At 45.4% G+C, this 18,190-nt stretch overlaps 1 protein-coding gene across 2 annotated transcripts in view; it reads left to right on the top strand.

Annotated features, from left to right (window-relative positions):
* Positions 1–18,190, top strand: part of WDR12 (WD repeat domain 12) — a 289,880-nt gene that overhangs the window by 188,522 nt on the left and 83,168 nt on the right. For both annotated transcript variants that reach the window (XM_078680243.1, XM_078680244.1), the window contains one exon: positions 13,639–13,684. In XM_078680243.1, the coding sequence (XP_078536369.1) occupies positions 13,639–13,684 (46 nt within the window). The remainder of the gene's footprint in view (positions 1–13,638; positions 13,685–18,190) is intronic.

Here is an 18,190-nt window from a genome sequence, read left to right as displayed (position 1 = left end):
CAGGGATGTGGGCCATGTCGACTCTCTGTTTAGTTCTGGACTTAGACACTCAGCCTGCAAAGGTAGTGTGTGGGTGTCAGGGTACAGGGCCCCTAAGGGTGGCACAATAAGTGTTGCAGCCCTTAGGGGTCTTCTCTGGTCACCATGCCCTGAGTACCTAGGGTAGCATTTTCTAGGGGCTGATAGGTGTCCAGAGATGCCAATTGGGTTTTATTTCAATACAGCCAACAAGCACTGCCTGAAGTTATAGGTAAGTCACACATCTAGCAGGTCTTATAACCCTTCGGCAGGGTGATTTTACCACAGGTGTGGGCATATCTGCCTGAGCAGATATGCCCCTACAATAATTTAAGTCTGTTCTTAGATATTGTAAGTACAAGGGCAGCCATAGAGAGTACATGGGTGAGAAACATAACAACTCGAGTTCCCCAGCACCATGATGGCTTCTCCGAACCCAGGAGTGTTTGCTACCAAACAACTCCTCTTAAGAAACCCACACTGATGCCAGTGTTGGATTTATTAAACCATGTACTCAGAGGGCACCTCAGAGGTGCTCCCTGAAAACCTACCAACCCCTGTGTAGTCTCTGACTAGCTTTAGGCAGCCTGTCACCACCAGAAATGTTGCTGGCCCCTTAGTGGAGAGCCTATCAGGTCTAGGGCTATGCCCCCTCCCACAGAAGGGTGGCATAATAGTGGGTGTTGCCACCCCAGTTTAGGAACCCTGCTACTTCCCTGTAAATGCCCCTAGTATGTAGGTGTACCCCCAGACTCTGAAACCACATCCTGCCGACCTAAGAAAAGAGGACGAAGAAGAAGCTGTGCAGAGAAGAATGAAGACAACCACTGACTTGGCCCCAGTCCTACCGACCTGTCTGCCGCTTCAAAGATCCTGCAAAGAAAATGAAACCTGCCCTGCAGCCAGTGACCTTTAAAACCCCTGGGAGAACTGCCTGCCTTTGAAAAAGACCAGAACTCCATTGGGACCTGTCCTCAAGTAACCAGTACAAAGGACTCTGGTGCCCTCCGGAACCGCGATCCTGACCACTCTGCACCCGATGCCTCTGGCCTGAGTCCAAGTAGCCACTGGTCCAGAAAAAGTTCCCAAGCGATCCAGAGTCCAAGTCTAGCGTTGGCTGACTCCTCCTGGACTCCAAGACGACGCCTGCAGTGTGAATCCAAAGACTCTCTCATCCCCCACCCCTAGCCCCCCCCCCTTACCCCCAATCCCGACCTGGACCAGTAAGAGAAACCCGACGTCAAAGGTCTTTCCTGCACCCGAAGCCCCTGGGCTTTGCATTGGTCGCTCAACATCATATTTGCACCCTGCTCTGTGCGCAGGTGGTGTATGTTTTGTGCCACCTTGTGGCCAATCCCCCCGTGCTTGCCTAAACCTCCGAAGCTTTAACCCAGCAGTCGCTTTACCTACCTGCAAGCAGTGTGTCTTCAAGCACCCCAGTCTCCAAAAGTTAACATTGGGTCCTAGCCCCAGATTTGACCTCTGCACCACCAGCGGTGCAGCCGGGTGCAGAGTTGGTGTTTACCTGAACTACCCTACACCCTGAAGACTGGGACTGTAAGTTGTGTACTTAACTGCAAAACCGCATTATTGTTTTCCTCCCATAGGTTAACATTGCAAAGATTGAAAATTGCAGTGTCAACTTTGAAAAGTATTTTCATTTAAAAACTTATGTTCTTCTATGAAAATATTGTGGTCTTAGTAAATTAAATATGCCAAAGTACTATTTTTTATAAATTGGTATATTCATTGAGCGGGTCTCCGATTTATTGCCATGGGTGCACAACAAATGCATTAACACAACCCTCTGATAAGCCTAACTACGCACCCACACTACCACAAAATAGAGCATTAGGGCTATCTATTAAGCCTCTACACGGTCTCTGAAGATCCACTGGACTCACTACACACTCTACCTCTTTTTGGTGTAGTACATGGTGAGCCAGCCTCTCACAAGGTTGAAGTCTTGGATTACAAGATACGTTTTATAGCAGCCCAGTGGGTTGTGAGATGGCTTGCGGAATACACTATCTGAGCCAGAATTGATAAAGGCTTGCGTGACACCAGAAGACCTTATCAAAAATGCTGATAGAAACATTTACATAGAAAAAAAAATTGGATTAGCAAGAGCCGCTGTGTATAGCTGGAGCAGATGCCTGAAAAGTATAGGGTCAGAGATACTGTCCTTAAATGATCCTATCCAAAGCCTATCTGTACTAAGTGGCCAGAAGTGGGTCCCTTTCAAACTGAGTCACTGGGACCAATCTATACCTGGCTGATTAGCATTAACTAGGGGGACCCAGTCCTGGGTTGCTTGTGCTCCAGTTCAGGGAGGACCTGGCCTGGCAGTTCAGGGTGGACTGTTGCTATTGGAACAGGGTCAAGACTGATTTACATATGGTTGGGTCCAAACTGAGGGGGCGTGTGTGCAAAGTAATGATGAACTGGGATGCGACCCAAGTAGTTACCAGGGACTGAGAATAATTCTAAGAATCGATACATAATTTTTTTGTATACTTTAGTGTGTCAACCAAAATAAGGAGCAGAACAATAAGACAGTATGGTTTATTAGAAGAAGGCTCTTCTCCTTCTCATGTCAAATCCTACTCTTTTGCTCGCAAACAATTGCAAAGTTCACAGACTGAGGCTGTATTGAGATGTTTTCTAAAATGAAGTCCTGGGGCTGTATTATACATTGTTCCATGGGGACGCGACATCTGTATGCGCCCGCTTTTGTCACCCCCACTGGAACAATGGTATTACAGAAGGGACCAGCGAAGCTTGTGTGGCTCCTTCTGTTATATGCACAGCGCTATCATGAGAGGGCATTCACTCGTTTGCATGCGGCCATGTCCCCACGCAAGTGAGTGGATCACTTTGCCCATATGCCTTATTACCAGACCAGGCGCAGAGGCAAAAATGCCCTCAGGAGAGGTGCCACACTGTGTGTGCCTCCTAAAGGAAGCCCACAGACGACCCCCTCACCCCCCAGACATTACCCTGCAAGTGGGTAAAGTCACACTCCCTGCACCTGCCTACAAGGGGATCTCTAATCCTTCTTAAAAGTGGAGGCAGATCCCGCTTCACAGAGGAACATGTTGCAGCTTTTAAACAGCTGCTCTGTATTTCACTTGAATGTGCTGCCCCCAGGGCAGTTTGAGTTTGTGGCTGCCCTGAGGGCAGCACATTCATTATAATACAGCGTTCTTTCCTTGTTTGTGCTTGCTGCACCTTTTTGGAAGGTGGGCAGCGGCCAAACAGCGAAAGTGCGCCATATGTATAATACGGCTCCTTGTGCCCATAATGTGAACAGGTGAACTACCAGACTGCCAGGCATAGTACAATGGTAATTTCTTATGGGTGGCACACCTTAATGGGAGCGAAGGCTCGGAAGCCAGGGCCCTTTCCCATAGCTAAGACCAATTGCTTAATATTGTTCTGGTAAGCAGTTCGGCCTGAGTGACGAACCAAAAGAAGTCCTGGCAAATATGTTCCGACTTCCCGCACTCCCTTTGTCTTCTCATACAGTCTCTCTCTTTCCATCCATCCATACTGTCAATCTCCTCTCACGTCTGGCTTCTGATTGTTTTCTCTCTACCTTCCTCTTCCCTACTTCTTTTTCTCGCTCTCTTGAGGCCTTCCCATTCCTGCTGCAGTTAACCTCAGGGAGCTGGGGAAAGTGGCGGAGGCACCCGGAACACCCCTGGGCTTTCACACCTTTCCCCAAGGGCTATAGGCCCCCAGCAGATAAATGCACAGTGGAATGAAAGTCCTGTCCAGTCCTATTACCAGCCATTGGCACCTAAGGTTCTGTGTCCACTGAACAGCATAGTTCTCTGTATCAATTGCAAGTAAGATCTGTCCTTGGCATAGGAAGAAGCAATGCTTGCACATATAGTTATCCAGTTTTGGGGTATCTTTCATAGATTCACATGCCTGAATCATTCCCCGTCGCCAAGGCGGGAGTCCCACGGTATATAAAAAAGCAGTGCCAAAAGCATTACAGTAGTAGGCCCTATAAGAAAGGCCGGAGACCTAGATTGTAGTAGGCTATCTACCTCATTATGCTAGAAAGACCAAAGTCTTTGTTCCAACCAATCAGCTCACAGCACCCTCTAGAACCCTCTCTGCAGAGCCAGTTCTCCTCAGATTTTCACCGCACGTCGTGTGGAAGAGAGTCTCCCTGAGTCTCTACTCAGTTTCTTCTCTACTTCAAGAAGTCTGACAAGAAGGCCTAATTTAGACCTTGCAGAACATGTCAAAAGAAAAGAGTCCATGTTGATGATCAACATAAGGACTGCATTTATTGCCTTTATCCTAATCATGTGGCAAAAAATTATAAGATCTGCCGTACCTTCCCTTCAAAGACCTTAAGGGATAGGGAGGCCAGAGTCCTTTTATGGCTCAAATCCTCTTCTACTGATGATGAAGACAGAGCTTCGACCTCTAGTAAGAGAGCAAGAGAGGATTATCCAAGTGAGGGGAGAAAACATGCTAAAAGCTCCCACTCCACTTTGGGCTCTTCACAGAGATCTCCATCGTCTCTCTCTCTCTGAAGCCCCAGCTCTCAAGGATTCTACAAAGAAAACTGTGAATAAGAGCTCTTCTGTCTCCTCACCTGTGACTACCATCTCATCTACTGCTCCTTCGTCGATGGCTATGATTTCTACCACAGCCATCACCTCTCCTATCCTGTCTACTAAGATCTCCATTGTGACTAAAAGAACCCTCATCGGCGATCCGTCGACGACAGCCTTGTCGTTGAAGAAGCAAGGCCCGTCGACGACGAGTCCGTCGACGTCGAGCCCGTCGACAGTGGTCCTGTCGACGCCGAGCCCGTCGACGTCCAGTCAGTCGACGACTATTCCGTCGACGTCGATTCCGTCGACGATGGTCCAGTCTTCGACGCCTGCGACAATCCAGCTACCAAGGTCACCTTTGTCAACAGTGCCAGCAAGAACAATAGATGCTGCTTCAACAAAGCCTCCAACCACAATACAGGCTTTTTCTACGCCACTTTCTTCAAGACCATTTCAATTAATATCTTACCAGAGGCATGAAGGCTCCTATATCTCGCCACTAACGACCTCTCATCTCTTAGAGACTTATGCTCATGAAGAAGAGGATGATTTTGAGGATGATGACAATGAGGGAGCTTTTCGGATAGCTCACCATCCTTCAGAATTGAACATTAAGTGTCAGGATGATGAGGAAGATGATGAATATTCTGAGCATTACTATCAAGAGAACATTGTAATGCCTCATCATACAGAATACCAAAGGCGATCTCGTGCCTCAGAGACCGGCCATCTGCCACCGAGCCTCATTCAAGATTTACAGGCCATGCTGGCACACTATAGGCAGCGTTTTCCGCCACAGCAGGTTGTGCCTCCCACCCCAACCTGCAGTCCCCGTTCCTCAACCTGAGATTCCACCGCCTAAGTCTCCGGTCACGGAAACTCCACAACCTGCTTTGTCTACACAAACCCCAGATACTTATTCAGAAGAAGGCGGCGAGTTACCGAATAATCCTCCGTTGGATCCGTGGGATGATTACGTTATTCCCATGCCGTCTCCACCAACCCCACAACCTTCAGACTCCCCACCTGAAGACATAGGTGGGTTCCATAATCTCATGCAGCGAGCTGCAAATAGATTTCAACTACCAGTAACAGTGGAGCAGGAAGAATGTTTTCTTCATGATTTTAAAGAGGAAACTAGGAAGGTGTCTAGAGCCATTCCTATTATAGATTATATCTGGAAGGAAGGCATCAAAGTGATGAAAAATCCTGCTTCGGTGCCTGCTGTTTTACCACGGATTGACCAGAAATATCGCGCTCCTCTCAGTAGCCCTTCATGTCTCACTGGACACCCGCGGCCGGATTCGGTCATCTCTCAGGCCGCTCAACAAAGGTCGAAAAACCCAGCCACCCCCATCACTACACCACCAGATAACGAGGGGCGTCGTTTGGACCTTATTGGTAAAACATTTTCCACCATGCCTGCTGCCTCTGTCAGAGCTGCGAATTCTTTGGCAATTATAGGGCGCTATGATCGCCAAATGTGGTCTGACATGACTGGTATGATTGATTTGATCCTGGAAGATAAAAGGCTGGAGGCTTACAAGATCTTAATGGAAGGGGAACGTGCAGCTGCAGAAACCATAGACCGCGCTTTGGATATTGCGAATACAAACTTTAGGCAGTTGGCAGGGGCTGCAGTTCTCAGGCGTCAGGGCTGGCTCAAAGCTACCACCTTCCGGCCTGAGGTCCAACTAAAGATCCTAGACATGGCCTATGACGGAGAGTCTCTATTTGGAAATCGCATCGACAAAGCTCTCCAGGCGATCAAAACGGACACTGATACAAGCAAGATCCCTAGGTTCACTGCAGTACAAGCAGGGATCTTTTAGAGGTGCTAGGGGACATGGATACTCCTCTAGAGGAAGCGATTACCAACAAGGCAGGCAATACCAGCCTCAATACCGCCAGAATTATCAGTCTTCTTATCGTCAGCCCGGAACAGCTAGTTTCTGTCGCCAAGGCGGACGAAAGCACGGAAACAATCAAGGGCGAGATACGCACAGAAAACAGTGAGTTCAGTTGGGCGCCAACCTCATTTCCTTTCCTCCCTGTGGGCGTGAAAATATCTGCCTTTCAACAACAGTGGCAGCAGATTACCTCCGATCAATGGGTGCTGGGCCTAGTTCAACATGGACGCACCCTGGAGTTTGTCACCAATGACTCCGCCCAGGGGTCCCCCTCGTCTTCACTTATTGTTCAAGGAAGTTCAGTCAATGCTCATCAAGAACGCTATAGAAAGGGTTCCAGTTCATCAGAGTCGGACAGGTTTTTATTCCCGTTTTTTCCTCATAAAGAAGAAATCAGGGGAATGGAGACCGATCTTGGACCTGCGCAATCTCAACAGATTCCTCAAGAAGCAGGGGTTCCCCATGGTCACTCTTTCGGAAATTCTAAGTTGCCTAAACGAGGGAGATTTTGTGGCTTCTTTGGACATGGAAGACGCTTACTTCCACATCCCAATTCACCCAAAACATCGAAAATATCTCCGTTTCACTGTGGCTAGCGCCCATTATCAGTTCAAAGTACTCCCATTTGGCCTCAAGTCGGCTCCAAGTATTGTTACGAAGTGCCTGGCCCCGGTTGTGGCAGCACTACGCTATTCAGGGATCCAGGTTTTCCCGTTTTTGGACGACTGGCTAGTCAAAGGTCCATCAAAGGGCAGAGTACAGAACGGCATAGCAACGTGTCGCAATCTCTTTGCATCCCTAGGTCTCACTGTGAACGAGAAAAAATCACAATTGATTCCGAGAAAAATCCTGCTTTTCCTAGGAGCTCATCTGGACACGGTACAGTGCAAGGCATTCTTGTCTCAAGAAAGGCAGCTCCGTCTGCAGACGTTGGCCATAAAACTGTCAAAAAGAAAGTCACTTTCTGTTCGCCTGTTTGCTTCACTTCTGGGAATGTGTTCTTGGGCCATAAATCTCATTCCTCTGGTACATCTCAAAATGCGGCCTTTGCAGGAGGAGCTACATCTTCAGTGGCAACAAGCGACCGGTTCCTTCGAGGACATCATCAAAGTCACCCCACGCATGGTAGATGCTCTTCAATGGTGGACGCAACTACACAATCTAAGACAAGGACTCACATTCTTGCAAACTCCTTCGGACTTCGTTCTAACGACAGATGCGTCTATGGAAGGCTGGGGAGGTCATCTCCAGGACTTGCAAGTGCAGGGCAAATGGTCTCAGAAGTACAAACCATGTCACATCAACAGTCTAGAGTTGAGAGCCATCTTTCTATCCCTTCAAGCGTTCCTTCCCAGAATCGCAGGGTCTTCAGTTTTGGTCCGAACGGACAATACCACCAGCATGTTTTATGTAAATAAGCAGGGAGGGACAAGGTCAGCTACGCTCTCGAAGGTGGCACAGAAGTTATGGGAATGGCTGACACTTCACAGCATAACTCTCAAGGCGGAACATGTCAAGGGCCTTCACAATACCCTAGCGGACATACTCAGCAGATCCTGGTCGGATTGCCACGACTGGGAGCTGGACAACACTCCATTGATCACGGTATTTCAGACTTGGGGCAAACCAAGGTTGGACATGTTTGCGACCCAACAGAACAAGAAATGCCGGTATTACACCAGCAGATACCCTCAACAGGTATCAACAGGGAATGCCCTGTCCATGCGATGGTCAGGGATTTATGTTTGCGCTTTTCCTCCGATCCCGTTGATTCCACGGGTGTTGCGCAAAATGAAACTGGAGAGCTGCCGTCTCCTTCCAATTGCTCCCAGGTGGCCTCGTCAGTATTGGTTTCAGGAGCTCATGTTGCTATCGCAGGGGCCTCCAATCAAACTTCTACCAGCTCCGACACTACTGTCACGCAACGAGGGTCAGATACTTCACCCAGACCCTCAGTCTCTGAAATTACACGCATGGCTCCTAACTTCTTAGAGTTTCAACACCTCCAAATTCCTCAGGATTGCCGGGACATCTTAAAGAAAGCACGAGCCCAGAGCACATTAAAGACTTATCATCTCAAATGAAAGCGATCCTTCTCCTGGTGTACTTCAAATGCTTTACACCCTATTGAAGCTCTAGCAGAAAAAAATCTTCCTTATCTCTTACAGTTGGCTTGTTCTGGTCTTTCTTTTCCTTTGATAAAGGTCCATCTAGCGGCTCTATCCAGGTTCAGGAAGGTGGCTGACATTCCCTCACTGTGTTCTTCATCGCTGATAAAACAGTTCATGAGAGGTCTTTTCCGGGCTTATCCTCCGGTTAAACCTTCACCACCGGAATGGGAACTCATCACAGTCCTCTCACAGCTGATGAAGCACCCGTTCGAGCCGATTCACAAAGCCGACCTCAAGTATCTGACATGGAAGGTCACCTTGCTTTTAGTCCTAACTTCTGCCAGAAGAGTTGGAGAAATTCAGGCTTTCACTATAAAAGAACCTTTTTTACATTTCTCTCAAGAGTATGTAACTCTTCGAACGAATCCAACTTTCAAACCCAAAGTGCCTTCTCAGTTCCATCTAAATGAACCAGTGAAATTACGAGTTTTCTTCCCAAATCCTACAACACCAGCGGAAAGAACACTACATTATTTGGACATTAAACGATGTTTGAAGTTTTATCTTCAAAGAACAAAAAGCTTCAGGAAATCAGATCAACTATTTGTCGCTTATGGCCAGGCTACACTGGGGAAAGCTGTCACTAAAGCCACAATTTCCAGGTGGATAGCCTCCGCGATCTATTTTTGCCACGTCAAATCTAACCGACCATTACAAAGAGCTAAGCGATACAAATGGGGATGATGAACGGAGCGTCTTAGGGCGAACAAAGAGAACTGGGGTGGCTGAATGAGCTAAAGAATGGTGATGGATTAAACCCAGATCAGTTGACTGGGGCTGAGTGTTTGATTTGCTCAAACGCTCCGCCCATCATCCCCTTTTGTATCACATTACAAAGAAATGTCAGGTCTCACTCTACAAGAACTGTAGCGGCGTTTACAGCATTATTTGCAGGAGTGACTCTAGAGAATATTTGCCGTGCTGCGACATGGAAGAATGTCCACACATTAACAAGGCATTACTGCCTGCAATCAGCAAGTCATCATGATGCGGCAGTTGATCAAGCGGTTTTACGTCACCTGTTTCTATAAGAACAGATTCAGGTAACCAATGTTTTATTCATCTTATAATGAGTCTATATCTTCTAATGTTTCTGTGGAGTTTTAAAATGTACACGTATTGCAGATTACTTCTTTGTACTGCTATTACTTTTCCTGTTTAATATTATATGACTACTATTTGGAATTTAGTCATGTTTTTCATTAGTATGTATTTACTTTGCAATTGTTGGTTGTTAAACATGTGTTTATGGGAATGTATCATAATAAGTCTCCCACCATCCGCAACCGACTTTTGCCTGGCATACTGCTTGCTATTCTGATTCAGCCATGTGAATCTATGAAAGATACCCCAATACTAGATAAGAAAAAAAGTTACTTACCTGTAACTTCAGTTATCCAGTATTGGTATCTTTCATAGATTCACATGCACCCACCCTCCTCCCCTGAGAGTCAGTTCTCTAATTTTGGGATACTCATTCCCCCTAGTACTAACGAAAATCGGAGGAGAACTGGCTCTGCAGGGAGGGTTCTAGAGGGTGCTGTGAGCTGATTGGTTGGAACAGAGACTTTGGTCTTTTTAGCATAATGCGGTTGATGGGCTACTACAATCTAGGCCTCAAGCCTTTCTCATAGGGCCTTCTACTGTAATTTGCTTTTGGCACTGCTTTTTAGGTCTCGGCTAAAGACGCGCGGAAGCGCGTCTCCGCCGAGATCTTATGTTAGGGAGTGTGCTTCCCAGGAGACAGTTTGGGGCGCGCGCATCCCTGGAGCCGATTTGAAACGGGAACGCGCGCTGTGGCCAGGCGCTGTCTCCTGGGAAGCTCAAGCACCACACACGCATGCGCATACACACACACACAAGCATGCATACATACATACATACATACATACATACAGAGACTCCCCCCCTGACACATACGCACACACACAAGTGCACCGAGGCCCCCCCCTCCCCCGCCGTCACCGTCGCCTCCGCCGTCGCACACACACACGCAGACATACAGGCATTCTCTCCCCCCCCCCCGCCCACCGGTCAAAGGCCCTCCGGACACGCAGACATACAGGCATTCTCTCCCCCTGCCCCCCCCCCCCCCGCTCCGCTCACCGGTCAAAGGCCCTCCGGACTTGTGCAGCCTCCGACCGCGGGGCTCTCCCTCGGTGCTCCTCCAGGCAGTCCGTGGGCGCGGGCTTCACAAAACGGAAGTCCCGCCCCACGATAGGTTTCGTTTTGTCAGTCCCGCCCCACGATAGGTTTCGCATGCAGCTCGTCTGTCTGCTGGGCCGGTGTCGGCTCGGTTTGTATCCTCGTACTAAACACATTTTTTATCATAAATGTTTTACTTACTGCAAAAGGGAAAGTTTGTTTGTTAATAGTGCACCCGTCAGCATTATGGAGCTAAACACATATTTTATCACATATTTTTACTTGCTGAAAAGGAGAATGTGTTTTGCAGTGTATTTATCAGACTCACGTCACGCCGCTTGCTGCGGGTCGGGGGCGCACCGGCTTTTGTTTTCCCAATCACGACCAAACTGGCAGTAATATTACTTTTTTTTAAAAATGGTAAAACAGTTGATTTTAAAAGTTTGTCGAGCGCAGCCATGGCCATTGCAGAGAGTGGAGTGCCGTGCTGGTTTAATGGACCGACAAGCAACACGCAATGCGGCTTTAAACATATATAATAACCACGGGCATATTGGTATCAGAGATTATATTTAGTTAGACTAAAGGGACAGGTGTATATGTAAGCAAATGTATTATTGTTTAAAAATAGAATTAACAAAGGCATCGTGCTCCAAAATGAAGAAACTTATGCAATTTTTTTTTTAAAGCACCAGTGCAAACCTCCCGCACTCTGTTGACTTTATAACACCAGTAACCCGATCTTGTTCCAATTCCAAGAAACCTTTTGTGTTCCTGAAATATGGAAGGTGAAACCATGTGTAGAACATACATAGCCAATGGGAAATTTTAATGAACAGTAATTAATAATAAATCACAGCCGATCCTTAGCCTTTCAAATAATAAATAATCGACGAATACATTGATTTTCTTTCCACATAATCACATCTTTTGTAAAGAACACGTAATTCTCCACTTCTACTTGTTATGAAGTGCAGAGAATAGAGTGAGCGATGACTTATTCCACTTATGACAAATACCATCTTCTCCAATTCAACAGTTATGTGTTTTAACCACTCAGTCTACTTTTTTTTATCTGCAATGCCATGGATATCTGCAATCTTGATTGAAGAGATCGGCGACTTCTTAACTTTGGCAAAGGAGTTTTTGTAAACTAAATGGCAAACCCCCAGCTGTTCTCATCGCGCTGCGAAAAAACTGCTTATTATGAAAAAGTGAATCACACAGCCATCGACACACAAGAATCCCGTTTGCACTTCCTGGTGCACTAAATTCCACTCAAGACTCAAGTGAGTGCAGAGTAGTGAGTAGTAGTGAGTAGTGAGTGCAGAGTAGTGAGTAGTGAGTGCAGAGTAGTGATCTAGTGAGTGCAGAGTAGTGAGTAGTGAGTGCAGAGTAGTGAGTGCAGAGTAGTGAGTGCACAGTAGTGAGTGCAGAGTAGTGAGTAGTGAGTGCAGAGTAGTGAGTAGTGAGTGCAGAGTAGTGAGTGCAGAGTAGTGAGTAGTGAGTGCAGAGTAGTGAGTGCAGAGTAGTGAGTAGTGAGTGCAGAGTAGTGAGTAGTGAGTGCAGAGTAGTGAGTGCAGAGTAGTGAGTGCAAAGTAGTGAGTGCAGAGTAGTGAGTGCAGAGTAGTGAGTGCAGAGTGCAGAGTAGTGAGTGCAGTGTAGTGAGTAGTGAGTGCAGAGTAGTGAGTAGTGAGTAGTGAGTGCACAGTAGTGAGTAGTGAGTGCACAGTAGTGAGTAGTGAGTGCACAGTAGTGAGTAGTGAGTGCACAGTAGTGAGTAGTGAGTGCACAGTAGTGAGTGCAGAGTAGTGAGTAGTGAGTGCACAGTAGTGAGTAGTGAGTGCACAGTAGTGAGTAGTGAGTGCAGAGTAGTGAGTAGTGAGTGCAGAGTAGTGAGTAGTGAGTGCAGAGTAGTGAGTAGTGAGTGCAGAGTAGTGAGTGCAGAGTAGTGAGTAGTGAGTGCAGAGTAGTGAGTAGTGAGTGCAGAGTAGTGAGTGCAGAGTAGTGAGTGCAGAGTAGTGAGTGCAGAGTAGTGAGTGCAGAGTAGTGAGTGCAGAGTAGTGAGTGCAGAGTAGTGAGTGCAGAGTAGTGAGTGCAGAGTAGTGAGTGCAGAGTAGTGAGTGCAGAGTAGTGAGTGCAGAGTAGTGAGTGGCAGAGTAGTGAGTGCAGAGTAGTGAGTGCAGAGTAGTGAGTAGTGAGTGCAGGGAGTCAGTGAGTGCAGAGCAGTGAGTGCAGAGCAGTGAGTGCAGAGCAGTGAGTGCAGAGCAGTGAGTGCAGAGCAGTGAGTGCAGAGCAGTGAGTGCAGAGCAGTGAGTGCAGAGCAGTGAGTGCAGAGCAGTGAGTGCAGAGCAGTGAGTGCAGAGCAGTGAGTGCAGAGCAGTGAGTGCAGAGCAGTGAGTGCAGAGTGGTGTGTGCTGTTGAGTGCAGAGTGCTGTGTATTGGCAATGTAAATGACAATGCCATTTATTTATGATTTAAAGAAAAAAAAAGAAATGTCATGAGCAATGCCAATAGCTCTACCTTTAATGATGCCGAGACCATTGCATTGCAAATGCTTGTTTATATACCGTGGGACTCCCGCCTCGGCGACGGGGAATGATTCAGGCATGTGAATCTATGAAAGATACCAATACTGGATAACTAAAGTTACAGGTAAGTAACTTGTTTTCTTTCTCCGGTAGGAGTTGTGTGGTCTCATCCTTTGCCATAGCTTTTTGAGTTATGATGTGTTAATGTTGAACGATGGCGTGTGAATGCAGTAGTGCCTTTGACTCAGATACAGTTTTATGCAAACGTCTTTTGTTTCTCTAGTTTTGCAGTGGGTCTTGGGACAAAATGTTAAAGATCTGGTCCTCAGGTAAGCATCCCCACACTTACTCTTGAATCTACTTATATGAAATGCCTTCTTGTATCCAAGTGTATTGCTCTTTTTGCAGTACTGAAACTAATATTCCATGATGAAGCAAGCCCAGTTTAATTTGTTTGAGTTCTTCCCATAGGATGTGAGATGGTTCTAATACTAAGTCAATACAATGTGGCACCTGTTCACTTTTGTTAGTGAATCCTGGATGATGCATAAAATCCAAATCAACTGTGTCTGACCTATCATATATTGTAGCCCCTATATCTCATGGAAAGGACTTTACCATACTGGAAGCCCAGCAGATTGCTATTTTTGCACAGGAAAACTTTTTTGTTTAAATATAAAATTAACATCTTTCTAAAGTTGGTTTGAATGCTAAATAATATGCCTAGATACTTGGTGTAGCTAACATATGAAAAAGGAATTATTCTTGCATTTAGTTTTGGAGAGTGCATTAACGCCTGCAGGGTTTGGCCTTGCATCTCGTGGTACTCTTAAGCTGCTTCTGAGGACACAACTTTCTGGTACAAAGGATTTATTTGAGGAAAGCAAACCGGTATGGTCAGCACCAGTTAACAATGAGTAATACTAATTTGTATACATCTTTAGTGAAAAATCATTCTTTTAAAGTGTGTAATCAACTTTCTATTAGGGATAAAGGGCATGGGGAAAAAGTATGTATGGAAGTTGTCTGATCTTGTGATATTCTTCTGAAAGAAGAAAAGAATAGTTCATTTTTAGGGAATTCTCTTTGCAATTTGAGTTATTTGCCCTTCTCAGCTCATTTACCAGCTTGGCTAAGGTGACGGCTACTTTAATGGTGACCTACCAGGACAGTGTAAGAGGTCAGCCTTGTGCATTGGCTGAAAAGGAGCCCATCAGTTTCCATTACCAAGAAGAATGGCTCATTGATGTGAGGCAGCTTTTCTAAAGCATTCTTGAACATTTATATTCTAGGAAATTGTGAACAATGCCCAAGACCGATACATGCAAAGGAAGCAATAATAACAGCCATATTTTCTTTCATGGAGGAAAATTGTAAGCAGGTTTAGCAAAGTAAAGGAGCTGGGTAGTCCAGTTAGTTCAGCAAAGGCAGTTGATGGTCTGGGTGCAGAATGTTGTCTGACAAACTAGAAAACCTTGATCTGGCCAGTATGGAATCCTGTTGTGTGGCTGTGAGGAAACAGGCGTTTTGCAGGTTTCACTCCAGTCTATCCGCAATTCTGAATACTAGGTACTGATGTAATAGCTCTGAAATGCCCTGAGCACCTGAGAGGGCAGCAACTAAATTCGGACTAGTTTCTGGATATAAATTAAATATCAACAAGACACAGGTGCTTCTTAATTTTGAATCCAGCCCTCCAATTTTGGGGAGTTGTACTTCAGCTTAGTATTTGGGGGTTAAAATTTCTGCTAAAATAGGTCAAATAATATCTTTAAATTATACTCCTCTATTAACTGAAACTGCCAAAAATCTAAAATAAATGACGTAAACTCCCTATAGGGATCATGGGGAGATGTAATTTAACAAAGATGAAAATACTCCCCAAGTTTCGATATTTGTTTAGGTCCATTCCTTTACGACTTTCTAATATCTTCTTTAAAAAACTGGACGGAATTCTGAGCAGTTTTATTTGGGGCTTTAAGAAGGCTTGCCGGGCTATTGACTTGCTTAACCCCTTGGGCGTGGCCGCGATTCTGCGCCTGTTCGGCACATTCCGATCGCGGGTGCGTCATGAGGGCCAGGAGCCGTCATCCGCATGGAAGAGGTTAAATTACCCTATAAACAAGGGGGTCTTGGACTATCAGATTTTAGATTTTATTTCTGGTCATCGTTTGCCGGGCTTTTCGCATTTTGTTAGGGACTGATCAGAGGGATTCTTTATGTCGACTAATCTTGGGGGACGACAGTTAATTTTTTTTATATCGTATTAACGATCCGAATTACTTTAAACACGTCAAATTTAAGACCATTAGAGACTGTTTTAAATGGCGGGCTATGGCTGCCAAAAGTACTATATCAGTAATTCACACTAAGCTTCCACTTTGGGGGGAATCCAATGCTACCAGAAATTTTTCAGGATTATAGAGTTATATCGTGGTCTAAGTATGGGATCCTCTATCTGGGGGATATGTACGATGTAGGAGGAATTAAATCATTTGAAGCTTTACAGCTCCAATATAAACTGCCTACTAACCTCCTATTTAAATATGTACAGATAAGGGACTATCTTCAGAAAAATGTTGACCCTAATTTTATCACAAAATCTTCGGTTTGGGATCTTCTATATGAAGAGAAAAGAATAAATGCCCTAAATGTGGGACCCAAGCTACAAACTTAATACATATGTTTATAGACTGTCCGAAATTACAACTCTATTGGCAGAAGATTGGCTTAGTGTTTTATAGTAAACTTGGAATAGGACCTACATTCACTACTTTAGAAATTATGTTCGGGTATAACACAACTATTTACCATCATGATGGCAGCAGCAAGGTTGACAATTGCTTGGATGGGGGTTACTCCGCTACCACCAACAATTTATGACTGGTGGTCTATTATTAAAGCGACCAATGGCATGGAATTTGCACTGGCTAAAGCTAGGGGCACAGCCTCTATGGTCAAAATATGGGGGCCTATGGATCTTTCGATATAGGTTATTACTGATTAATAAGGAAAGCACTATGATTTAAGAATTGGAATGTCCCAGATCAGATTGATTATGAGGATTATGATTAGACTTACTTATATCTTGATATGTTAACATTAACTTTGGTTTTTATTCTAATTGATGTTTTTATGTATACAATTGAATTTGTGTTATGAACTATTGGATATTACCCTTATGTGATGTCAATAATTTTTTTTTTTTTTTAATGAAATGCCCGGAGCCTGCTTACCCAGGAGTCTGTGCAGGTGGTCTGACCCTTTTAAAAGTGTATAGTTGATTGGCTTAAACCTAACTGGCATAGCTCAACTTAACTTGTAAGTCCCTGGTATATGGTACCAGGAGAACCTAGGGCCATTAAGCTGAAGTGTCACTCATGAACTGCAGTACTAGTTGTGCCACCACAAGCATGACAAGGTAAGACATGTCACCCAGATTGCTACTGCAGACTTGTAGAGCGGTTGTAACTTCTAACTCGACTTTGCCACTTATGGTAATAAAAAGCCCAAGCCACCCTTTGTAATATATCTGTCGCCCCTACAGTAGGCCTCCTGAGTCCTAAGGCAGGGTACAATATGTTAGAAAGCAGAACCCGGGTTTAACAGGTTCTGGCAGTAAAAACCCTAAATTGTCTTTATTACTGTAATAGAGGTTAGTAGCCCCATTGGCAAGTACAGAGTTACAGGCTGACACTTCAGGCCTGCTAATTTCGGATTGAGACTACTGAGGTGGGTACCTCAAGGTATTAAAAGGATCAGTGCATTAAGTCTGATTTAATGGTTGAATCAAATTTAATTTCATTGATGTACAAAGTGCAACTTTAGTAAGTTGCCACTTTGGTTGCCCAAGGATTCCAGTGCCTATTTATGGTTGCACAGAAAGACTGTCTTCTGCCCTCCTGGGGAGACGTGTAAATAACTACCAGGAAAGGTAACAATAGAGGCCTGGTAATGGAGGAGTTGTTACCTTCTCTTGGCAGTAAGTCACACAGAGTATTGGCCCTAAAGGCGGTCTTCAAAGAGGACACCAACTTTGGAGAGCAAGTGGTGCACACACAGGGGAGGTGTTGCTCTGATTAGATAGGCAGACAAGCAGTGGGGATAGAGAGGGAGCAGTGGGGATAGAGAGGGAACACAGTTGCTAACTTGCTTCTGTGGGTGTGTGGCCCACTGGTTGCCACTATCCTGTGGTGGGCTACCAACCTCAACACGCTGAAGAAAAGGTTCTGCCATCTTGAGAGTGGCAGAACCCAGCATTCTGGGATAGGTAGATACCGCACTACACATGAAGTTGTCATCAGGTGGAATGGACTCTAGTAGCCCATTGACTAGTGACTGCGATTTTCCCTAAGAGCACTTTTGGGCATAAAAGGGCCACCCAGGCATTTAGGACCCTAAGAGGTATGGCTGTCATCATAGATGGAGCAAGTTTGAGGCAATAAAGATCATCTTTGCTTATTGTTGTTTGAACTTGAGCATTTTTAGAAACATTGGAACTGGAGAAAGGGTCCATAAATGCATTTGGTTGTATATAGCCAGACAAGGTTAAACGCACGAAGAACAATTTTAATGGACTTGAAAGTATTATGCATTAAACCAAAGATATAAATAAATGACACTGAGGAAAAACAATTGTGATAAAGGAAGGATTGTCACTATTTTGTTTCAAAGCCCTTCAGGTATGCCAGAGTAGCTAGCTGGAAAGAAGCCTTTTTATCCATTTGTGCAGTTTTCAAGGCACAATTCTCTCTCTCTCTCTATTTCTCTTTCTTTCTCTCTCTCTCTTTCTTTCTCTTTCTTTCTCTTTCTTTCTCTCTTTCTTTCTCTTTCTC

The sequence above is a fragment of the Lissotriton helveticus genome, chromosome 3_1 (assembly GCF_964261635.1).
Source record: "Lissotriton helveticus chromosome 3_1, aLisHel1.1, whole genome shotgun sequence".
In the NCBI taxonomy this organism is placed as follows: domain Eukaryota; kingdom Metazoa; phylum Chordata; class Amphibia; order Caudata; family Salamandridae; genus Lissotriton; species Lissotriton helveticus.
Note: the sequence above shows the minus strand (reverse complement) of the source record. Positions and strands in the feature narration are given on the sequence as shown.